Raw genomic sequence first — 25,238 nt, forward strand, 5'->3', positions numbered from 1 at the left:
TCTCCTGTGTGCCCTGGCCGGAAATCGAACCCGGGACTTCTGCACGCCAGGCCGATGCTCTACCACTGAGCCAACCGGCCAGGGCCGAATTTTTTTTTTAAGTAAAAAGCATAATATGGTAGACCCATAGGAGTTCCAGGATATGACTCCCCCCTTTTAAATTTTTTTAAATTGACCTTAAAATATTTGCTGGGTACACTTTAATAATACCTTAACTTTAAAGATTGTAAGAATGACAAAATACAGTAAATGCTTTTGCTCCATATGCAGGAGCATTGTCAGTTTAACCAGTTTAGGAAGTCCAATAATAGAGCAATGCATACAATGAGTTATAACATGCTTAGTAGCCTCTCCTATTCTGACAGAGGTTACTATAAATCCAGAATATGTATACACTGTAAAGTGGACATAGGACTGTTTGCCAAATGAAGGTATATGAGTAACATCCATTTGCCAAAGTTGTCCTGGTAGGGGTCCTTGATGGTTAACTCCAAATGAAGGGGCAGATTGTGGTATAGGACCCCTTGGACAGGATTTCCCAATCTGCTGTGCTGCTTCCCGAGAAAGTTGACACTGTTTACACAGGGCTGCAGCATTCTGGTGATGAATAGTGTGAGACTGAATTGCTCGATCTGTCATGGTTGCTCCAAATAATTTTCTTTTGGGTAGCTTGATCAACAAGGGCATTCCTAGACCCTGGCCGGTTGGCTCAGTGGTAGAGCATTGGCCTTAGAGAAGGTTTTTTAATGACCAATTCTTAGTTTTTGTTTGTCTGCAAATATTTTTATTTCATCTTGTTTATGTGAAAGACACCGCTGCAGGATATAAAAATCTAGGTGAGCATTTTTTTTCCATCATGTTGAATATACTATTTCTGTTTTCCGTTTTCCTCAGTGCTGTTGAGAAGTCGACTACCACTTACGCAGTGCACCTCTGTGGTTAATCTGCCTCTTTCCACTTGCTATTAAGACTTTCTTTTTACCGTACTTTACTGTATTTCTTATTCTTTAAAATAATGTTTCTTGGTGTGGATTTACTTGTATTTATTTGCTTGGGATTCACTGAGACTCATGAGTCTGTGGTTTGGTGTCTTTCATCAGTTCCAGAAAATTCCTAGTCCTTATCTCTTCAAATACTGCTTCTGCCTCACTATCTTTCCTCTTTTCTCAGACTCCAGATGTAAAGACTTCCTTCTCTGCCCTCTGTGTCTCTGTAGTTCTCTTCCATGCATCCCATCCTTTTCTCTCTCTAGTGCTTATGTTCTAGATCAGTGGTTTTCAACCTTTTTACACTGGGGACCCGTGAAAATAGGAGAAGTATTTCAGGGACCACTAAAACAGAAATCACCATGAGCATAAGCAGATTTGACTAAGATCATTGGGTCTATAATCTTCATACAACATCAGGATGGCTAATTCTTTTTTTATTATTAAGTGAGAGGTGGAGAGGCAGAGACAAACTCTTGCATGTACCCTGACTGGGATCGACTCGGCAAGCCCCCTATTGGGTGATGCTCTGCCTATCTGGGGCTTCTGCTCTGTTGCTCAGCAACCAAGCTATTTTGGTGCCTGAGGAGAGGCCCTGGAGCCATCCTCAGCATCCGTGACCAACTTGCTCAAACCATTTGAGCCATGGCTACAGGAGAGCAAGAGAGAGCAAGAGAGAGAGAGAGAAGAGGGAGGGGGAGGGGTGGAGAATCAAATGATTGCTTCTCCTGTGTGTCCTGACCAGGAATTGAACCTGAGACTTCCACATGCCAGTCCGATGCTCTACTGCTGAGCCAAATGGCCAAGGATCAAGGTGGTTAATTCTTCTGCACACCAGCATGAAATTTCTGGCACAGCAGTCCACGGAAAAGCAGTTGGAAAGCATTCTTCTAAGATTATTTCCCCTGTCTTCCACTTCATTAATTTTCTTCTCTACTTTGTACAACTTACTCTCACATTTTTAAAAATTGAGTTTTAATTTTGGTTACTAGTTATTTCTCTTTTTTTTTTTCAAAAATGTTGTGATTTTTAAAATAATTTTCTATTCCTTGCATATATTTTCACATTTGTTGTCTACTTCTTTAAACATGTTCAACACGGTTGTTTTGATCTCTGTGTCTGTCAATGATGGCGTGTGAAGTCAATGCGGGCCCAGTTCTGCTCTTTATGATTTTAATAGCTCCTGTGCAGGTTCAAACCGGCCTGTCTCTGGATGTATCATTGGCTGCTTGGCAGGTTGTTGCCCTTGAAAAACTATCTGTGGCTGTTTCTTGAAACCGGGGATGGATATGCCCTCCCCCAGATGGGTGTTGAGTTTTCTTCTGCCAGATCCTTAGGGGCTTACTGGAGGATCAGAGCATAGCCCAGGCCTGGAAGTGCCTGGCCTGCCGGGCTGTGTGACCCAAGGTGCACGTCCATGCAGGTGGCGTTCTGGGGGTCCGCCAGGCTGTGTGACCCCAGGTGCACGTCCATGCAGGTGGCGTTCTGGGGGCCCGCCAGGCTGTGTGACCCAGGTGCACGTCCATGCAGGTGGCGTTCTGGGGGCCCGCCAGGCTGTGTGACCCAAGGTGCACGTCCATGCAGGTGGCGTTCTGGGGGTCTGCCAGGCTGTGTGACCCCAGGTGCACATCCATGCAGGTGGTGTTCTGGGCCAGAGCCCCCTAGGGAAGGCTGCTTCCCCTTCCCCTTCCCCTTTTCTCCCCCCATTCGGCAGGGTCCCAAGGCAGACAGCCCTCTCAGCAGTTCCTGCAAGGCGAGGAGAGGGGAAGCATATTTAGATATCATCTGTACATGGAAGAGCTCCTGAATTTCAGGCCCATGTATCCAACTAGGCATATTGAGTTGGATCTCATCAAACGTAACACGTCCAGAGCCAGATTCCTGTGGCCCCCGAAACCTGCCCCTGCAGCACTGATCTCCATCTCAGAAACAGCAAGGCTGCATTCGGTTTCTCAGAGAACCATCTTGGCTCTTCCTTCAAGCTACAGCCAAGATCTGACCACTTATCAACTCCACTGCTAACCCGTGCCAACCACCACCTCTCCCCTTGACCATCACAAATGTCTCCATGTTGCTTCCCTGTTTCCCTTGCTCCTCTCAATGTGTTCTCAAGGCAGCAACCAATTAAAACATGACACACGTATCATGACACGCTCCTCTGCTCAAAATCTTGCCCGAGACTTATGGACTGTAAATGCCACTCAGCACCTCTGCATCTCGTTTACTCTGCCTGGAGTGCCCTTCCCTTAGGTGTGTGAATGGTTGCCTTTCTCACGCCCTTCAAGTCTTTGCTTATAGACCATGTGAGGGGAGGCCTCCCCTACTCCCCATATTCCATTGTACCCCTCAGCACTGCCTACTTCCTCTCTCTGCTTAATTTTTCCCAAAAGACCTATAATATACCACTTTATTTACATGCATACGCATATACGCTTTCTCTCCCCCCACGAGCATGTATGTATGCTCCATGAAGACACGAGTATGTATGTATGCTCCATGAAGACACGGGCATGTATGCATGCTCCATGAAGACACGGGCATGTATGTATGCTCCATGAAGACACGGGCATGTATGTATGCTCCATGAAGACACGGGCATGTATGCATGCTCCATGAAGACACGGGCATGTATGTATGCTCCATGAAGACACGGGCATGTATGTATGCTCCATGAAGACACGGGCATGTATGCATGCTCCATGAAGACAGCGCCAGACACACGGGAGTCCCCAGTGAGGCGTTCATGCTGGAGGTGCTTGCCCGGCGTCCGCTAGGAGATGCTGCAGGGGTCTGGGTACATGTACCCATGTGGATCTGAAGCTGGGGTTCCAGAGTTGAGGTTCTTTAGGGTGTAGGCTTGAGAAAGAGTGCTTAGGGTGCTACCCAGAGTCACGAGATGAACCTGGAAAGAACTGAGCCTCTGAAACCAAGAGAGGGAACATTTTCAATAAGGGAGGGGGGAGTTTTAGCGACATTAGAATCTGCAGAAAAGATGAGGTGAGGACACAAAAAAACAACAAGCATTCAGTAATACAATATGAAAGCTCAGGAGTAAAGCCGCCCAACACTCTGACGGAAGTCCTTTGAAGTGGTTAATTTTGAGTGTGAAAGATATCTGTAGTATAACTGGTAACTGAGTACTGTTGTAATTGTACCAACTGTCCCATAAGTCACCTATCTAAATTACTCGGAAATTGGTTTTAGCAATGTGATGAAGATCACACTGGACTCGCTCCAGACCTGTTTAACTTATGGTTCTGAGTTTGTGGGTGATTGTTTACATCAAATAACCTTATAGGTGGTCATCAACATTTATAAACATTTCATTGATAAGAGCTGAATATATGTTCTTCTCATCTGTCGTGTCTCAGAGGAGTTATGGAGGAATATGCTAATGATATGTTACAAATATGTCACTGTGTGGCCTTTCAGATCACGAACGAGATTGTGCGGCAGATGATGGAGATGGAAGGGATGTACAGCCTGGACAAGCCCGGGGACTTCACCACTATCGTTGACGTGCAGTTCATCGCGGCCATGATCCACCCTGGGGGCGGCCGGAATGACATCCCACAGCGTTTAAAACGCCAGTTCACCGTGTTTAATTGCACATTGCCTTCAAATGCTTCGATAGACAAAATTTTTGGTATGACTCTTCTTGGTATTTAATTATAATTTTTTTTGTGTGTGTGACAGAGTCAGAGAGACAGAGAGGGGGACAGATAAGGACAGACAGATAGGAAGGGAAAGAGATGAGAAGCATCAACTCTTTGTTGCAGCACCTTAGTTGTTCATTGATTGCTTCCTCATATGTGCCTTGATGGAAGGAGGGGGGGTGACAGCAGAGCAAGTGACCCCTTACTCGAGTTGAGTGACCTTGGGCTCAAGTTGGTGAGCCTTGCTCAAACCAGATGAGTCTGCACTCGAGCTGGCGACCTCAGGGTTTCAAACTTGGGTCCTCTGCATCTCAGTCTGACACTCTATCCACTGTGCCACTACCTGGTCACGGTGGTGTTTAATTTTTAAATTGCATTACATAATGGACATAAACCATGCAGAATTTTATTTAAGAGATGCAGAAATGCTCTGATTGAAGTGGGGACTAAGTATCTGAAATAGAGAGCTGATACCAGAATAGAAGGAGTAAATACTAAAAAGAATGTTGATAGCCCATTTTAAGATTTGGGAATATTCAGAAATACAGCTAGTGCTCCACTTACGACCATGATTGGTTCCGACCGGTTGTAACATGATATAGTTGTAAGTTGAGTAGGCTGTATGTACAGTACTATGAAATGATGTTATAAAAATCTTTAAGTCATATTTTATCATAATTTTCTTTGTTCATTTGATGCCATTTGTATCATCTCTACACCATTTTGTTTTTTATTTTTACATTCATCAGGTTTAAGTAAAACACTGCATTACCAGTACAACTGGTTTAATATTTGCAAAACATACAAAATTACAAAATAAAGGTGCATACAAAAAATACAAAATACAGGTGTAAAAAATACCATAAGAAACATTTTCCCAATTGCAAAACATATCAAAATATATAAACATGTACGAAACATTTTATTGGCCACTGGTGCTTGGCTGCGGATCGTTGATGTCGTCATCTGAGGCAGCAGTTGGGGTTACCGGAATTGGTTTTTTCATAAACATGTGTGATCACATTCACTTTCTTTCCTCCTTCGTACTTGTTCATTGATTGCTTTTTCATATGTGCCTTGACCAGGGGGTTATAGCAGAGCGAGTGGCCCCTTGCTCAAGCCAGTGACCTTGGGCTCAAACCAGCGACCATGGGGTCATGTCTATGATCCCACGCTCAAGCCAGTGCCCCTGTACTCAAGCTGGTGAACCCATGCTCAAGTCGGATGAGCCTGCGCTCATTTTCGTGTCGAGATCAATGACAGATCAATGCTTTCCTTCTTGGCAGGCTGAGGCGTAGACAAAGACAATTTCCTCTTGGTAGACATCTTGGGAGGGGTTTGATGAAAAATATCCAAGACACAAAACACAAATTGCTGTACTGAGTCTGGGATAACAGTTGAAATGGTGCACATGGAGATGGCAGTGCTGCCGGAAGCTGGTCTGCACTGTCGTATGCCCAGCTGGGCAACGCTTGCGCTGCCAGAAGAGAAGCAGTCGTGGCTAGCGATTGTGGTCATAAGTTGCATAGGTCGTAAGTTGATCAATATCTGTAACTTTGTTGAAGGCTGGCTTTAGAGGCACACGAAACTTTGTGTTTTGGCTTTCTTGGAATGATTGAGAGAAATTTCGGGCTGTGAGATTGTACATCGATCATAGGTTAATAATATAATTATACCATGTCAAATGTAGCACTTTGATGTGTAAATAAAAATGAAAATTTTAATGCCAAATTTAGGCTCACATAAACCGTATCAAAAATTATGTTTGTGAGGACCTACAAGGGAAAGTGACTCATGCTTATGTGGACATTATTTGACATAGCAAGTACTGGCGAGCAGGAGGAAGGGCAGGCTTTCCATAGGTGGGACTGGGGTACTTAGTGATTCTTATGGGAAAATCACTGCGATTGGACCTCTACCTCACACCAACCAGAAAATCAATGCAGATGGATTAAAGATCTAAATACGGAAACCAAAGCTCATCAAATGTTTGGAGAAAATATCTGAATGACTTCTGTGTAGGAAAGAAGTTTTTTGTGTGTGACAGAGACAGAGAGAAGGACAGATAGGACAGACAGACAGGAAGGGAGAGAGATGAGAAACATCAATTCTTCGTGTGGCACCTTAGTTGTTCATTGACTGCTTTCTCATATGTACCTTGACCAGGGGGCTACCGCAGAGTGAAGGACCCCTTGCTTGAGCCAGTGACTTTGGGCTCAGGCCAGCGATCCTGTGCTCAAGCCAGATGAGCCTGTGCTCAAGCTGGTGACCTTGGGGTTTCGAACTTGCATTCTCTGCATCCCAATCCAATGCTCTATCCACTGCCAAACCGCCTGGTCAGGCAGAAAGAACTTTTTAAATGAGACTCAGAAAGTATAAGCCATAAGGAAAAAAATGGTACATTTGACTAGGTTAGGAACTTTTTTGTTCCTCTACGAAGTAACAATATAGTAAAAAGACAAGCCGCAAAGTGGAAGAAAAAAATTTCAACCTATATAACAAAACAAAAAAGTTAGTACTGTATTCCAAATATTTAAAGAAATTTTATGAATTATTCATAGAAAAGCAAACAACTTAATACAAAAATGGCCAAAAGAACCCAACAGGTACTTTAAGAAGAGGTAATCAGCCTGACCAGTGGTGGCGCAGTGTATAAAGTGTCAACCTGGGAGGCAGAGGTCCCAGGTTCAAATCCCAAGTTTGTCAGCTTGAGTGCGGGCTCACCTGACTTGAGCGCAGGCTCACCAGCTTGAGCATAGGGTCGCTGGCTTGAGCCCAAGGTCGCTGGCTTGGACAAGGGGGTCACTGGTTCGGCTGGAGCCCCTTAGTCAAGGCACAAAGGCACATATGAGAAAGCAATCAATGAACAACTAAGGAGCTGCAACTACAAGTTGATGCTTCTCATCTCTCTTCCTTTCTCTCTCTCTTGCAAAAAAATAAAAAGGAAAGAAAAGAAAAGTAATCAGATGGCAAGTAAAGAAATATAAAGGTGGTAAACATTAATATTCAGGAAAATGTGAATTTAAAATACCAAGGAAATGTCATATTATACCCACTAGCTTCGTAAAAATGAAAAATCCTGACAAAGTCAGGCATTGGTGAGACAGTGAAGCAACTGGGACTCCAGAGGTCGTGCAGATGGTCTCCTATATATTTTCCAAAGCATTGCATAGTTTTACCTTCCATATTTAAGTCCCTAATCCATCTGTCGTTGATTTTGCATCTGTACACCCAAAGACTCACACAAGAATGTTCATAGAACAACGTTCATGATAGCAAAACCCTTGGAATAACCCAAATATTCATCGCCAGTAAAATCGGATAAACAAAGGATAGGCACACTGTGTAGTGCCACGCGGCAGTGAATACCAACAAACACAGCCACGCGCTTCAACAGGACAAAGCCCACAGGGTCGGAGCCCAGAAATCACCTGCTGAGTGAAAGCAGCAAGTCTGTTAAATTAAGTTCCAAAAATTAAGGTTAAAAACAAAGTTAAAGTGCAGAAACGTTAAGTGGCAAAGCTATAAAGAAAAGCGCGGCCCTGGCCGGTTGGCTCAGCGGTAGAGCGTCGGCCTAGCGTGCGGAGGACCCGGGTTCGATTCCCGGCCAGGGCACACAGGAGAAGCGCCCATTTGCTTCTCCACCCCTCCGCCGCGCTTTCCTCTCTGTCTCTCTCTTCCCCTCCCGCAGCCAAGGCTCCATTGGAGCAAAGATGGCCCGGGCGCTGGGGATGGCTCTGTGGCCTCTGCCCCAGGCGCTAGAGTGGCTCTGGTCGCAACATGGTGACGCCCAGGATGGGCAGATTATCGCCCCTTGGTGGGCAGAGCGTCGCCCCTGGTGGGCGTGCCGGGTGGATCCCGGTCGGGCGCATGCGGGAGTCTGTCTGACTGTCTCTCCCCATTTCCAGCTTCAGAAAAAATGAAAAAAAAAAAAAAAAAAAAGCGAGTTGCCTGACTGGTGGTGGCACAGTGGATAAAGCATCGCCCTGGAACGCTGAGGTCACCAGTTCAAAACCCTGGGCTCGCCCGGTCAAGGCACATACGAGAAGCAACTATTATGAGTTGATGCTTCCCAGTCCTCCCTCCACCTTTCTCTCTCTCTGTCTTTTCTCTAAAAATCAATAAATAAAATCTTAATGAAAGGAAGGGAGGGAGGGAAGAAGGAAGGAAGGGAGGAAGAAAAGGAGGGAGGGAGGGAGGGAGGATGGGAGGAAGGGAAAAAGGAGTTGCCGATTCTCCGCGAATTCGATTGGTGGCCACCTCTGGAGGAAGAACGGAGGGGCTGGATAGGGATGGCCAAACGGCATCTGAGTACTGGGGCCACGTTGCGTTTCTCAGTCTAAAGGTCTGTATGTTTGCTTATTTGTTAAACTATTTTATATACTGTTTGATGAGATTAATGTTGAAAGTAATAAAGGGAAATAAAGTAGAAACTGAAGTTTCTCAGTGAAGAAAAGAACTCTATAAGGCTCAGTGAAGAAAAAGAACTGCCTGACCTGTGGTGGCGCAGTGGATAAAGCGTCGACCTGAAAATGCTGAGGTCGCCGGTTCGAAACCCTGGGCTTGCCTGGTCAAGGCACATATGGGAGTTGATGCTTCCAGCTTCTCCCCCCTGTCTCTCTCTCTTCTCTCTTTCTCTCTCTCTCTCTCTCTCCCTCTCTCTCTCCTCTCTAAAATGAATAAATAAAATAAAAAAAAAATAAAAAAATAAAAAAAAAATAAAAAAAAGAAAAAGAACTACCCAGCCAAGGCTGTTTAGCCAGGACACAGCAGAGGCGTGGAGCCAGTCCTGTTTGTTGCTTTCAGATCCGTGCTTCCCATAGAACACGTGTGTCCCATAGGAAGTTGGTGTCCTAGAATTGTAGGATTTCAGGAAGCAGAGGGCCTTGCAGGCGTCTAGCACAAGCAACCCTGACTTTGGGGGATGCCTTCACGTTCCCTCAAGGCCGCCTTTCTTCTGTCTGTGCCACCAAAGCCCAGTGTCTAGCGGCCCCACCCACCTTCGTGAACCCGCTCTGAGTCTCTGAACAGACCTCGTGTGCCCATTCTTCTGAAAGCAGCACGCTCAGACTGAACACATCACTCAACATCCCGTCTCACTGGGGCGGAGAGCCTAAAACCCAGACCACGTCAAACCTGTCACTCAGCCCTTCCCGAGGGTGCTTACCGGGACTGCCACTGTGCTGGGTGTTTCCAGGGCCCAGCAGGGAACCAGCCCAGGTCAGGGTGTTGACTGACTCCGCAGGTCTGGAGATGGGACTGCGAGTTCCAATTGTATCAACGGCCAATCCTGGTGACCTTGAGCAACTTGCGTTATCTCCTGGGCCTGGTCCCCTTTTCTTTTTTAATTTTTTTTTTTTTTTTTTTTTTTTTTACAAAGACAGAGAGAGAGTCAGAGAGAGGGATAGGGACAGACAGACAGGAACGAAGAGAGATGAGAAGCATCAATCATTAGTTTTTCATTGCGCGTTGCAACACCTTAGTTGTTCATTGATTGCTTTCTCATATGTGCCTTGACCGCGGGCCTTCAGCAGACCGAGTAACCCTTTGCTGGAGCCAGCGACCTTGGGTCCAAGCTGGTGGGCTTTTTGCTCAAACCAGATAAGCCTACACTCAAGCTGGCGACCTCGGGGTCTCGAACCTGGGTCCTCTGCATCCCAGCCCGACGCTCTATCCACTGTGCCACCGCCTGGCCAGGCTGGTCCCTTTTCTGTAAGAGGAGGGGGTGGTCTCTGAGTCCATCCCCAGCTCTCCTGCGCTTCAGGGTGGGTGCTGTTTCCCAGGCTCCAGAACCAGCCGACGCAGATTCAAGTCTCAGATTCGCCCTCACATGAGCTGTGTGACCTTGGGCGAGTTCCCAGACTCATTAAAATGGGAACACTAATAATTGTATCTGCCTCTTTCTCACAGGATATTGGGAGGTGATGCGTATATACTGCTCACAAACATTAGGGGATATTTCAAAATGAATATGAAGCAATAGATAAAAAGAAGCATTTGACTTTTTTTATTGAACAAGAACATCAGAAAAGCAAATGAGCCTGATCAGGCAGTGGCGCAGTGGATAGAGCATTGGACTGGGATGTGGAGGACCCAGGTTTGAGACCCCGAGGTTGCCAGCTTGAGCGCGGGCTCATCTGGCTTGAGCAAAAAGCTCACCAGCTTGGACCCAAGGTTGCTGGCTCCAGCAAGGGGTCACTCGGTCTGCTGAAGGCCCGCGGACAAGGCACATAGGAGAAAGCAATCAATGAACAACTAAGGTGTCGCAACAAAAAACTGATGATTGATGCTTCTCATCTCTCTCTGTTCCTGTCTGTCTGTCCCTATCTCTCTCTGACTCTCTGTCTCTATTAAAAAAAAAAAAAAAAAAGCAAACGACAAGTCAAAGAAAGTTGTCTGGTTATGCAAATGAGATGCAAAACCAACTTTTATTTCATTGGTAAAAATGCACCATACAGAAGGCTGAAAGTACTGGAGTATCTGACGGTCCCTGATCCCCTAATTTTTGTGAGCAGTGAATGCTTATCCCAGGATAATGAGCTTTGCAGCCCCCTGCTGACTTCCGGTCTCAGCTGAGAAATTCTTAACACCACATAGCCAGTCTTGTAATGACTTATTCACAGGGATAAGCACTCACCTTCTAATCTTTTAGCAAGCTGGTACCTTTAATCTTGCTTTGTTTTTTTTCCAGGCGTGATTGGCCGTGGATACTTTGATCCCTGTAGAAAGTTCAAACCTGAAATATGTGAGATGATTTCCAATTTAGTTACAGCGGGCCGAATGCTGTGGCAATGGACTAAGGTACCGTCATCTGTTATCAGTAATAAAAAAAAATGTCATCTATTATTCAGCCTAGCTCTCACCTCGTGGCTCAGGAAATTATCATCACATTCTATGTGGTAATGCTCTTTTGGAAAAGACAAATGAGGTGCTCAGATAGATTTATGACACCGTTTCCTTCCAGGCAGCAAATACCCCGAGTGAACGATGCTTCCCATATGCATGAGGTATCACCATAAACCAGGTCCGACGGCCAAGATGAAGTAGGATTTCGCTGAAATGAAAACACTGCGTTTCCACTTGTTACTCTGATTTGTAACCCTTTGTGTGTCTGCTGCCCCACTGCCCCCAACCAAACTGTGTCATGTACGAATGTTGACGGACTGAGCGAATACTTGGCTTTCCAGACGTCCTTAGCTAACCGAAACTTAAAAGTCTCACTTGTGCGTTTCTCAGGGGTGGAGCGTGAGTTTTAGAGAATGGATGGGAATGTACTAGGCTAGGTTTTCATGCGCAAGTCACTGCCCTAAGTAAAGCTCAGCGGACTGGAGTCGTCACCAGGTGGCTTTAAGGCAGACTCGTGAAAAAGCAATTAAAGTGTCAGTCTGAGATAAAAAGTTGATATATTTGCCAAAAAGTGGCAGTGAAAGGCATAAGGATTCGCTGTCATCGTTCACTCTGCATGCATCAGACCAATTACACACATCTGTGTGAGAGCTTGCACCCCGGGACACCTGGAGCACGCAAGCTTTCGGATCTCTGGGGGAGGGGCTAGAGGCAGAATTATCAGAAGAGGAAACAGGTGTGTCTTGTGAAATGCTCTTCCACGCGGCATCCCGCAGCAATTGGTTCCTTACCAGTGGTGGGATTCAAAGAATTTAACCACCGGTTCTCTGCCCCAGTGAGGTTTAAGTGATATACCGAAAGGTAGATATTATTTCACGTGTTTCGTACTTAAATAAGAACAATAAAAGAGGTACGCAAAACTAGATTATAAGAAAGCATTTAAAAATATTAATGAAGACATATTAAATAATACCTGACAAAAAATACAATGAAACTGTTATTTGAGATATTTCCATATTGCTTCTTGATTGGCGTCCTCACTTGTAATTTTTTTCACCAATGGACGGAATGAACATCACTATGGATGCTTAGAATATGCTGTTGTGCAGATGAACGTTAAAAAAGAATCAGGAATGGCCCTGGCCGGTTGGCTCAGTGGTAGAGCATCGGCCTGGCGTGCAGGAGTCCTGGGTTCGATTCCCGGCCAGGGCACACAGGAGAAGCGCCCATCTGCTTCTCTACCCCACCCCCTCTCCTTCCTCTCTGTCTCTCTCTTCCCCTCCCGCAGCCGAGGCTCCATTGGAGCAGAGTTGGCCCGGGCACTGAGGATGGCTCCATGGCCTCTGCCTCAGGCGCTAGAGTGGCTCTGGTTGCAACAGAGCAACGCCCCAGATGGGCAGAGCATCGCCCCCTTGTGGGCGTGCCGGGTGGATCCTGGTCGGTTGCATGCGGGAGTCTGTCGGACTGCCTCCCCGTTTCCAGCTTCAGAAAAAAAAAAAGAATCAGGGATGCTGTGTGGCCAGCAGTTGTTGCCATCATGGCCAGGCACACACAGGCTCTTGTTGGATTCGGGCAGATGGGTAAAGAAACAATGGAGCTGAACAACGGTGGGTCATTCCTTTATTCAAGTCTCTCCCTGGCTGGCGAGCAAACACACAGGGAAAAACACTTCCCTCTTCATTCAGTCAGAGCTTCCAAAGTCACTGACATATTCTCCAGTTCCACAAGCAGGAGAATCTTCTCTGGTTCCTCCTGGATTCAGAGGCCCCCACCAGTCTCAGCAGAGCTCGCAAAAGCCCCTCACCTCTGTCCCCCATCTCCTTCTTCAGACTTTCTGCACAAACTCTGCAAACACACTACGCTCTCTCTGCCTCTCCTCCAACAAACATTAGCAAGACAATGGCCCTTCCCAAGCAGGAAGGTAATTGGCAGTTTCGAAGATCACATACTTGGCACTGCCCAGCACCGTTTTTTAACACTAAAAGTGAGCAAACTCAAAAAAAATACAAATTTTACAAACTCATTTGCCCAACAAATGCCAGTTTGTGTCTTCCATACTGGGCAGCTGCCCAGGTGCCCACCTTAGAGAGAACCCTGATGACAACTGCTGTTTTAACAACTGGTTCGCTGAACTCAACAAAAAATTAGGCATCGGTTCTGCTGAACCCGTGCGGCTGAATCCCACCACGGCTCCTTACAAAGGACGGCTCCCTGTCCGCACGGGCTCCTTGCACCTGCTGCTCTGCCTCTCTTAAACTCCAGAACGGATGGCAAGGTCTGAGTGTCTGAGAATTTTCTGTCGTAAGACCCATCTGTTGTCCAGTGGGGCTGTTGTTCAATTGAATGTGCCTTTGGACATACTTTTCTGAGCAGCTTTGGTCTTCCTGGTGTCTCTTGTGACGGGGACGTTCACAGGATCCGCCTCCTCCCTTCTCTCTACCGCTTTAACCCACTGAGCGTGTGCTTTCGTCTCAGCGCTCGCCTTGCGCCGTTGTCACTCGGGACCTCGGTCTTGCCCAGGCCATCTAGTGGCCGATGTCCTCTCCCTCTTACTTGACTTTTAGCAGCACTGGACAGAAGCAATCCCTCTCCCACTTCCCTCTCTCGGCGTCAGAGGGGACCCGCCCTCTTGGTTACCTGGTCTGAGCCCGTCTTCTCCGCCCCCTCTAAGTATTGGGGTGCCCCCCCATCTGGAGGCCGGGACTAGTTTCTGCCTCCGCGTTTACGCAGGAAGTTCATGCAGCCGCAAGGCTGGAAGCAGCATCTCTGCACTGATGACTTGAAAAGCGTTTCCTGCAGCCCCAGGCTCTCTGCTTGGCTCCAGAAGTCAACTTAAGTAGACATCACCATGTTGGTATTTAATAACCATCTCAAAGTTAATATGTCCAAACAGAACTCTTAGTTGTCCTGAAATATGGCTCCTCCTCAGATTCATGCATTTTAGTTAACAGCAACAACCATTATCCGGCTTCTCGGGATGAAAAGCTGGGTGCCCTCCTTGACTTGACTTGATCTCTCTCGCCCCCTGTATCCTGTCCGTCAGCAAATCTCAGTGACGCGGGTTCTACAGTACAGCCCAGAGCTGAGAGCTCAGGGCCGCCCCCTGTGGGCCGGATAGGGGCTGCCGCGCAGCGACTTCCCAACCAGCCTCCTGGCGTTTTTGTTTTTGTTTTCCGCCCTCTTCGAGCCTGTTCTTTATACAGTCCTGAGCTTCCCAACCTGTAAGAATTCGTATGAGTTTATTTGAGCCAAACTGTCGACACTTGCTGGGAAGCAAAGTCTCAACAGATTGAGAAAATGCTCCGGAAAATGGCAGTTTTACCACTTATTTTATACATTAGAAAAAGGAAGCCGTAAGGGGTGGGGGTATGTGATATTGATAAGGGAAGTGGGAGAAAGCAAAGTGGGAAATCTCTGGGATGGGTAAAAAGTAAAAATGTGCCTATCGAAACGCCTTTACAGAGGCAGGAACAGACAGTTAATTAACATGGTAATAGCAGCGAGGGGGCTTGTGGGTTCCTGCTCGGTGGGACGCTTACCCTGAGGGGGCAGGAAAAGATGAACCTTACATTTCAAAGGCATGTTATCAGGTACATTGTTGTAGATGAACAAGGACAGCAGACAGGTTCCATTAAGGTCAGCACTGACCTTTGTTAGCGAAAAATACCTCCCTAGGAATATGACTCCCCACCACGGGCTGCTTTTAGTTAGGAAGTTTTAGTTTCAGACCATCCTCTGTGGTTACATTAGGTCTCTGAGTTTGTGAGACCACCCACCATGCTGGCCTTCCTGGAGTTTGTCAGGTTCAGCACGAGGCCCCTTCTTTGTCCACGAAATGCTTTTTAAAAAAGTAACGCAGAGATCATTCCTCCTCTTTAAAACTACTGGCAGACTACCAGTCGTATTTACAAGGAAACCCAGCCCCTTGCTCTGGGCTGTGCATGCCGGCCTGAGCTGCCCCTGCTCACCGCTGGGGGGGCGCTCGGACAGAGTCACTGAAAAATAAGCAACTCTTCCTCCCCCTCCTCAAAGATATAAACAGCCTCCTTTATATATTTTTTTCTTCCATTCACCTTGTATGTCTCTTCACCTTTGCATTAGTTTAGGAAGCTTGAAAGCAGAAGCAGGCGAGAAAGAAGTTAACAAAAATGAAAGGGAAATACTAGAGGAGAAGGAAAGAAGCAGGTTAGTAAGTGAGAAGGAGAGGGAAGGGACTTTACTTAATTCTCCTTCAAGATGGCTTCCATCGTATCTTCCACAGCAAAGAAGGCGGAGCGATATTCACGCAGCGTAGGCCCAGTAGTCACGGCCGTGGGGGCCAGGCAGCTGCAGGTTCTCATTGAATTCCGACAAACATAAACTGCGGAGCCCGAAACTGGTGGGCCATTCCTTTATGCTAGGCTCACACCCAGCCGGCGAGAAACACACAGAGGGAAAACACTTCCCTTCCCATTCAGGGCTCCCAAAGCCACTGACACATTCGGGTTTTCCTAGAATCAAAGGCCCCACCAGTCTTAGTCACCTCTGGTTCCCCATCCGCCAAAATGGCTTCTCACTCTTTGCACAAACTGGTTTCTCCTTCAGCACCCTGCCATCTTGGCTTCCTCTTCCTCTTCCTTTTCCTTCTTCCTCTTTATTAAAAACTACCTGGGCCCACAAAGACCCCTCCTCCAGCACTCATTAGCATAACAGTGGCCCTTCCCAACCAGGAAGGTGATTAGCAGTTTCACCCACAGCGCCATTTTTAACCAACGTGAGCAAACCCAAAGGACACAAATTTTACAAACTTACTTGCCCAACACGTAGCCTTATCCCTTTATGTTTACGTGTTTGCGTGTGATTTACACCTTGGAGAGCAGGATGAACATCACAGCCTGGCATGAAACTGAGCAAAGGGGACTCACATGTCTCTTCGTTCTCCCTGCCTTGAACCTGCTGTTGGAACTTCCCCTGTGAATTAGCCTGTCAGAATCACTCTCCAGACTCCACAGGGTACTATTTCAGTAAAGAGAGGACATAGTCCATGAATTGGTAACTAAAGAAAGCATTTGCTTTCCTGAATTAACCATGCAGAGAGTCTGCTGTGTATCTCTGAAATTATCGTTTCGGTTTCGAAAATGACGCTTAATGATAACAATTACATGGCCGGCAGTGCTTCCCGCACCCACAGCATCTCAAGTCTGTCCCTAACTGGCCACTATGACAGCTTCGCCTGTTTAGATTTTACACGTTGGCAGAAATAATAAGTAAATTAGTATTCAAAGAAACAAAACTGAAACACTGACTAATACTTCACAGCTGTGTGTCAGACTTGCCTGTCAACTTATTGTAGGTGTACAGATATATCATATAAAAGCATGTCGACTGAGCTTGGATCCCTCAGTGACATTTAGCTTTCAGTATACAAATGTGGTTGTGGAAAAACGAGCACAATAAGGGCCCTGGTCAGAGCCATCTATGGAGCATAGATATTGACTTCAGAAGTGAAGTGATGTCTGGCTCACATTCAGTTTTTTGGTGTGATCTATTTCTGTATAACACAAATAAGGTTAATAACAATTAGGAATGTTTATTTCTACAATTCACATAGTTTTAAAGAATGTGACTTATTTCTAAATAAGGTTAATAACAATGAGGAACATTTATTCCTACCATTCCCATAGTTTTTAAAAAGTCAGGGGAGGTGACTTGTTCAAAGCCAGCTAACGGCAGCGGAACCGGGGCTGGACTGTGCCTCGGGCACTGTGATGAAAATATATACACTTAGCTTTGATTTCATACCCAGCCTATTTCACCTAAGATAGGATTTGTGACATAAAATAGTTCTAACAGCAGTTCTATGTTCAGGTTATCTGAAATAGTATCACTTTTTTTCCCCCCTTCATCTCTAGGTGAAGATGCTACCAACTCCTTCTAAATTTCATTACATTTTCAATCTCCGAGATCTCTCCAGGATTTGGCAAGGAATGTTGACCATAAAAGCCGATGAGTGTGATTCCATTTCTGTACTCCTGTCACTTTTCAAACACGAGTGCAACAGGGTAATTGCCGACAGGTGAGTACAGTACAGCGCCTGAGAGGGGTAATGTGCTACATCAGAAGTTTATGCAGTGGGTTACTTCCTGCGTTAGCTGCTCGCATCAGCAGAGTGAGGAGTAGTGTCTTAATTCAGATTAAGTCCTGTGTTATCTACTCACACTGGTAGAGTAAGGAGTGGTGTTCATTCTCTCCGGGGCTTGCAAAGCATTGATGTCATTTCCCACCTGCTCGTCACCTTTAGAAAATTGCTCTGCCAAAGTCAACAGGACTTCTTTTTAAATCACCACATTACCAGAGAGTTGATGGCATTCAGAGGCAAATTTTAGGGATGTGTATTTTCTAAAAGGTTTGAGCCCTGTGTGGGTTTTGCCTGGTGAAGCCCGGTATACAAACTCAGTCATCATTCTGAGCCTGTTCCCTCCTCGGTGAAGTGTGGGTGGTAATGCCGGCCTCAGAGACTTGTAAAGGCCCGCCGCAATGTCTCACACACAGGGGGCGTTTGTCAAATGGTTGTCCCCACTTCCTCTGGTCTCCCTGACACTGTAAGTCTGGAAAGGTCCTTCGTGCACTGTGTGCCTGCAAACCCAGAAAGAGGGCGCGCACCCGAGACTGACCTTCACTTCTGCACGCTTACTGCAACTTTTAGGGACCTTTGACCTCACTCACTTGACTCAACTGTATTGTTACAAAAAACAAATGTTCACGATGCTTGTTAAAATGAAAAGACATGGCCCTGGTAAGTTGGCTCAGTGGATAGAGCCTTGGCCCGGGGTATGATTGTCCCGGGTTTGATTTCTGATCAGAGCATACAAGACAAGTGACTATATACTTCTCTCCCCCCTTCTCTCTCTCTTCCCCTCCTCCAGCCAGTGGCTTGATTGGTTCGAGCCCTGGTCACTGAGGATAGTTTGATTGATTTGAGCATGGGCCCCAGACAGGGATTACTGGATGGATCCTGGTTGGGGCACATGCGGGAGTCTGTCTCACTATCTCCCCTCCTCTCACCTGAAACATTTAAAAAGATAAGACACACAGTTTCTATTCAGGACTCTATGTCATGATAGTTATAGGGACCGCGGCAGCGGGGTTTTGCAGAAGGGGACAGAGATTGGGCTCAAGTTCCAACTCAATAAGGAAAGAAGCCTGGGAATTGATAGCCAAGGAACAGGATAGAGCAGGTTGGCGGATGGACAGTCAGCAGGAGGCAGCAGCGGGGACACAGGGGGACTCTGGCTAAACTGACGCTCCTAGGGCTCTTGTGGGCCAGGTGCCAGCTGTTACCCCAGGGGGGTGAAGGAGAATGGGGAATTTGGCCACATATGCAGGTTGATCAGATATTGGGGGTGGAGGAGTCTGGCTAAACGTACTTGACAAGATTTGTGCTAAAGTTGGGGAGTGCAAAGAAGGGCCTGGAAGTCCAAAGGTCGAGGGAAGAGGACTCGGAGGAGCCTGAGTTTGGTCAAGGAGAGACTCTTGGTCAGTGTTTTCTATAAGTAACACTGTCCATATGTCAGACGGGTTAGGTCCTTCCTGTCGGAAGTCCGGGCGTAGGGTTTTCCTGTTTGGATGTGACGCTGGTGCAGGACGGGGCCCAGAGCAGGTCGGGAGAGGTCGACACCATGCCCAGTCAGGCCCAGAGCAGGCGGGGAGAGGTCGACACCATGCTCAGTCAGGCCCAGAGCAGGCGGGGAGAGGTCGACACCATGCCCAGTCAGGCCGAGAGCAGGCGGGGAGAGGTCGACACCATGCCCAGTCAGGCCCAGAGCGGGCGGGGAGAGGTCGACACCATGCTCAGTCAGGCCCAGAGCAGGCGGGGAGAGGTCGACACCATGCCCAGTCAGGCCCAGAGCGGGCGGGGAGAGGTCGACACCATGCTCAGTCAGGCCCAGAGCAGGCGGGGAGAGGTCGACACCATGCTCAGTCAGGCCCAGAGCAGGCGGGGAGAGGTCGACACCATGCCCAGTCAGGCCCAGAGCGGGCGGGGAGAGGTCGACACCATGCTCAGTCAGGCCCAGAGCAGGCGGGGAGAGGTCGACACCATGCCCAGTCAGGCCCAGAGCAGGCGGGGAGAGGTCGACACCATGCTCAGTCAGGCCCAGAGCGGGCGGGGAGAGGTCGACACCATGCTCAGTCAGGAGAGATGCCTCCATAGTTACCTTTCTTTTTGTTTTCACACCTGGGTTTTTCTTCCAGGTTTATAACTCCTGAAGACGAGCATTGGTTCAATGTACATGTAGGTCACGCAGTGGAAGAGAGCGTCAGCCCGGATGTGCTGTCCTATATTCTTCCTGAGCCGTACTTTGTCGATTTTCTCCGTGAGTTGCCTGAACCCACGGGGGACGAACCGGAAGACTCTGTGTTTGAAGTACCCAAGGTCTACGAGCTGGTACTGATTTTACTTCTAATGAGGGTTTTTTTTGGAGAGGGGGAATCACTCCCCTCACTGGACAGTCCTTCCTGTAGCAGAGCCTCCGCACCGGGTTGCTGTCACTTCTCCATCAGTTGTGAGTGTGATTCGGGTCGTCCTCGTTTCATCATCAATTCATATTTTTCAGTGAAGTTTAGCAGCAATCCCAGCAAAGTCGGGTATGAGACAGATATGCCTGGCCCGGCCTGTGGTGGCGCAGTGGATAAAGCGTTGACCTGGAAATGCTGAGGTCGCCAGTTCAAAACCCTGGGCTTCCCCAGTTGAGGCACCTATGAGAGTTGATGCTTCCTGCTCCTTCCCCCTTCCCCCTTCTCTCTCTCTCCTGCTTCCTTTCTCTAAAATAAACAATTTTAAAGAAATGACAAATATGCCTAATATTATCCTTGTTGTTTAATATTGCTTTGAAAGTTTTAGGCACTGCAAAAAAAAAAAAAAAAAAAAATGACAAAAAGAAAACAGATGTAATTACCAGCTGTGAGAAGACAAAAATAACATTTTATTCGCAGATGAGATGATTACCTTTTCATAAATCCAAGAGAATTTAGAATCTCTTTTAAGTAGCAAGAGTTCAGTAAGATGACCAAGTATGATATAAATATAAAATTCAATAACTATCCCCTATACCAGAGGTTAGTGAAGTATATAGCCAGTGGGCCAGATACAGCCCAATGCCTATATTTTGTTAGATTTGTGAGCTAAAAATGGGTTTTTACATTTTTAAGTGGGTAGAAAAAAATCAAAACATAATAAAACTGTTGTAACTGAAAATTATTTGGAATTGAAATTGCCAACAATCACAAGATAGAAAGTGTAAAAGTGTTTTTATTCACCTGAAATATGTAAAATATGTAGGAGTAAAGATGATAATAACTTCACTTGATTGCATGGCAACACATCATTCTTCCTAAATGAATGCATAGGTTTAGTGAAGTTTGAAACAAGATTTCACCAGGACTTTTTAAACGGTGTTACATGACAGAGTAATTCTGAAGTAGATCAAGAAGTAAATGGGAAGAAGGAATTTGCAGAGGAAATACATGAATATTTATTTCAGAACCATTTGAGGCCCTGGCCAGCGGCTCCGTGGACAGAGCATTGGCCTGATTTATGGACGTCCTGGATTTGATTCTCAGTCAGGGCACACAGGAGAGGCAACCAACTGCTTCTCACCCTCTTCCTCTCCCCCTTCTTTTCCTCCTTCCTTCTCTCAGCCAGTGGCTTGATTGATTTGAGCAAAGCCCCAGGCACTGAGGATAGCTCTGTTGGAGTGCATCAGCCTCAGGCACTAAAAATAGTTTAGTACTCAAGCATCCAGCCCAGATAGGGTTGCCAGGTGGATCCTGGTCAGAGAACATGTGGGAGTCTGCCTCACTATCTCCCCTCCTTTCACCAAAAAAGCCACACACAAAATAACAAAAACAATTTGACTCTATAAACAATGTTAAACTTCTGTATAGTTTTTTAAAATTCATGAACAATATTGAAAAGCAAATAAAAACTGAGATAAATGCTTACTATATTCCAGATTTCATTAGTGGGGATAAGAGAAGGTACTGGAGTTCCTGAAGGGAAAAGTCAGGAGTAATTGCATCTTGGAAAGTTAGGTTTCAGGCCTCTGAAAATGGAAATAACTAAAAGTCAACGAATTGGTCATAAATGATTGGAAATGCATTAGGTTTTTTTTTTTTTTAATGTGGAATTACTTTTGAATGTCTCTACAATTGCTACTTTGATAAATTTTAGATCTCACATATTATTTTTCTCTTTCCCCACCATAGGTACCATCCTTTGACTTTCTGTGTGAAAAACTCCAGCTTTACCAGAGGCAGTTCAATGAAATCATTAGAGGAACGTCTCTTGATCTGGTGTTTTTTAAAGATGCAATGACTCATCTTATCAAGGTACTAAATGTTAACTATTTACTGGCATAAATCGATCATGTGAAAGCTTAGTAATTTTCACAGATAAACTTCTTGAGAGAAGTCGGGTTAGTTCACTGTCTCAGACAACAAAGGCTTACTCACAGACCTCTTGTTTGAATTCACCTACATGAGTGCAGATGCTTTTCTTTTTTTTTTTTTCTTTTTGGTATTTTTTCGAAGCTGGAAACGGGGAGAGATAGTCAGACAGACTCCCGCATGCACCCGACCGGGATCCACCCAGCACGCCCACCAGGGGCGATGCTCTGCCCACCAGGAGGCGATGCTCTGCCCCTCCGGGGCGTCGCTCTGCCGTGACCAGAGCCACTCTAGCTCCTGGGGCAGAGGCCAAGGAGCCATCCCCAGCGCCCGGGCCATCTTTGCTCCAATGGAGCCTTGGCTGTGGGAGGGGAAGAGAGAGACAGAGAGGAAGGAGGGGGTGGGGGTGGAGAAGCAAATGGACGCTTCTCCTGTGTGCCCTGGCTGGGAATCGAACCCGGGTCCCCCTGCACGCCAGGCCGACGCTCTACCGCTAAGCCAACCGGCCAGGGCCGCAAATGCTTTTCAAGGGCAAATTGAGATAGGTTTTGTGCTCAGAGAGTTTGGCACTCTGAGTTGGTTTTACCCTCCTGGAAAGTAAACTGGAGAGCCCTGGGAAGAAATATCCCCTCCTTAAATCATATTTTGATATCATAGGAAATTCTGTTACCCACGGAAGAAAGGTCAGTGCTTCTTAAAATATCAGTCTGATGATTGGCTTTCAGAGTAGAGGCAAACTGCTGGGGAAAAGGTAAAGCAGGTGGACAGGACTCCCGCTCCCGAGAAGTAGAATCCAGTCAGCGGCAGCGCCTGAAAAAAGTCTGCTTCGGTCCAGGCCTGGGAGGCTGCAAACAGGAGTTGTTCACTGGATACTTTGTAGACTGAAGCGGAGTTTCTGCAGGCGTCAGAGAGAGTGGAGAGGGGGGTTGGCTAGAGAGGAGGCATTGAACTCTGCGTTGCTGATACTGGGTGGGCCGACAGTGGCCGTGCAGGGGTGAGTTCACAAAACACAGAGTCGATTCTTGTGTTATTTTTATTAATTACTGCACTGTTTTCCATAACGAACAGTTGGACAGTTGTCTTCTGCAAAGCTGGTGAATTCTTAGCTGTCCTGTGGTTGCTTCACATTTAGCCATTCAGCAAATAATTATCAAAGACTCACTGTGGCTGGGTCAGGGGGCCTGGGACCATGTTCTAGGCACAAAACCTGATAAGAGATGAACATATTTAAAAGTATAATTTTATAATTCATGTATATCACGACGGCATCACTGATATGCCATCTATAAAACTTGCACTTGAAAAAATCTTCTTAGTGGTGATACTAGACTTGGTGATCCATCTAGACTTTCTTCCTCATTAGTGACATTAATGTTAAAGATGGCTTTTTAGCATGTCTTCAACTGGCCTGCATAAAATTTGAACCACAATTCGAGCCCAATGCACACCAAAGAGATCAACCAGAGAAAAGCCACCCAAGACTGTACAGGCTGTTCTCTAGTTATTTTTCCAAAAATGCCTTTCTGCCCCTGTTGCAGGTAGGACCTCAGTACTTTCCGAGAGTTTCGCTGGGGGAGATATGCTAGAGGTAGTTAGCACTCGTGGAAGAGCTGGGTGTCCACATAAGTCCGCGTGTCAGACTGAAGAATGACACGCCCACAGTTCTACACTTCTTCCCGCAGGCTGACAGGGGCAGCAGGCCGCAGGCCGCTGAATTGAAAAATCTCACACACACACACACACACACACACACACTAGTTTTGAAATAAGACAGGAAGGATAATTTGATCTGTTTTTTATTACAAAAATATAACTGGGCAGGGCAATCATTTGAATCAAATAAATCAACGTGAACTTTAATTTGTAAGATTCTGAGATGTGTCATTAAAGGAAAATGCTTAATGCAGTCTGAAAGCACATGGTCAAGTCTAGGACCCATTTCCTGCAAGAAAATATAAAAACAGTTGAATTCTATTTTCAAGTAAATATTTTATTCCAAAACAGATTTCACGAATAATCCGCACATCGTGTGGAAACGCACTGCTGGTGGGCGTCGGTGGTTCAGGAAAACAAAGTCTGTCCAGACTGGCCTCTTTCATAGCTGGGTATCAGATATTCCAGATAACGTTAACCAGGTAAGATAAAACAAAACACGACAATATGTTTTTCTGTAGTTAATTTACCTGGGGTGAAATGTTTACATTTAAAAAAAAATACAACAGTTTGGTTTATTTCTTTTTAAAATAAACTATTTAAGTGTAACCTATATTAGGAAACGTACACAAGTCATGGGTGTCACAAAGTAAGCACACCTATGTAGCTGCCCGCAGATGAAGAAATAAAACATTACTAGCACCCCAGAAGTGCCCCTCGGAGCCTGTCCTGCTCACTTTCATTCCAAGGGTAACCATAGTTTGACTTTTTTTTTTTTTTTTAGGTGAGAAGAGTTCAGATAGTGAGGCAGACTCCGCATGCACACCTGACTGGGATCCACCTGGCAACCCTATCAAGGACCGATGCTTGAGTACCAAGCTATTTTTAATACCTGAGGCTGGTGTGCTCCAGTGGAGCTATCTTCAGCACCAGGGGACAACGTTAGAACCATTGAGCCACTGGCTGATGGAGGAGAAGAGGGAGAGAAGAGGGAGAGGGGGAAGAAGCAGATGGTCGCTCCTCCTGTGTGCCCTGACCAGGAATCAAACCTGGCATGTGCATATGCTGGGCCGATGCTCTATCCACTGAGCCACTGGCTAAAAAGAGCTCGGTTATAAGCATGGGCCCAGATGGGCAGATCATCGGCCCCAGACGGGGGTCTCTGATGCCCACAGCACCCTTTACAAATAAGCATTAGCTTCACTTTGCAGATGAGGAAACAGAGCTGAGAAGTGTGAAGGAGCTTTGCTAAAGCTGCTTCTGGTCCAATGCCCACAGTCTCCCCTGCCCCGGTGGCCTACGGGAAGCTCCCTGTTACTTGCAGTCAACCTTCTTTCCAGCGAGGGTTTCTTTGTAGTCTTTGCCATCAACTTACTCGTCAAGATTTATACACAGCACTTGAGAAAATGTCCCATTAGCTCTGGTAGCACTCATATTTAATAGGATACAGGAAGTAGAAAAACAGAGACCAAGATCTTTTCAATATCTCTACCCACATAATTATGGCATTTCTATTATTTATACCACATTGCATAATGCATCTTTTCCTATAGGCTTTCTCTGTATCTAGCCACATCGTGACATGCACAGATTTACCACGGTATGTAATTTATCAGTAATTTTATTCATAAAATATCTTGACTTTTTTTTTTTTTATCAGTTCAAACTCATT

At 46.3% G+C, this 25,238-nt stretch overlaps 1 protein-coding gene across 1 annotated transcript in view; it reads left to right on the plus strand.

Annotated features, from left to right (window-relative positions):
- The window catches only part of DNAH8 (dynein axonemal heavy chain 8), a 297,942-nt gene that overhangs the window by 137,606 nt on the left and 135,098 nt on the right, over window positions 1–25,238 (plus strand). Inside the window, exons 53-58 of the mRNA XM_066252925.1 lie at window positions 4,419–4,632; window positions 11,334–11,443; window positions 17,380–17,543; window positions 19,721–19,913; window positions 21,734–21,856; window positions 23,918–24,048. Of these exons, the coding sequence (XP_066109022.1) occupies window positions 4,419–4,632; window positions 11,334–11,443; window positions 17,380–17,543; window positions 19,721–19,913; window positions 21,734–21,856; window positions 23,918–24,048 (935 nt within the window). The remainder of the gene's footprint in view (window positions 1–4,418; window positions 4,633–11,333; window positions 11,444–17,379; window positions 17,544–19,720; window positions 19,914–21,733; window positions 21,857–23,917; window positions 24,049–25,238) is intronic.

The sequence above is a fragment of the Saccopteryx bilineata genome, chromosome 1, assembly GCF_036850765.1.
Source record: "Saccopteryx bilineata isolate mSacBil1 chromosome 1, mSacBil1_pri_phased_curated, whole genome shotgun sequence".
Classification (NCBI taxonomy): domain Eukaryota; kingdom Metazoa; phylum Chordata; class Mammalia; order Chiroptera; family Emballonuridae; genus Saccopteryx; species Saccopteryx bilineata.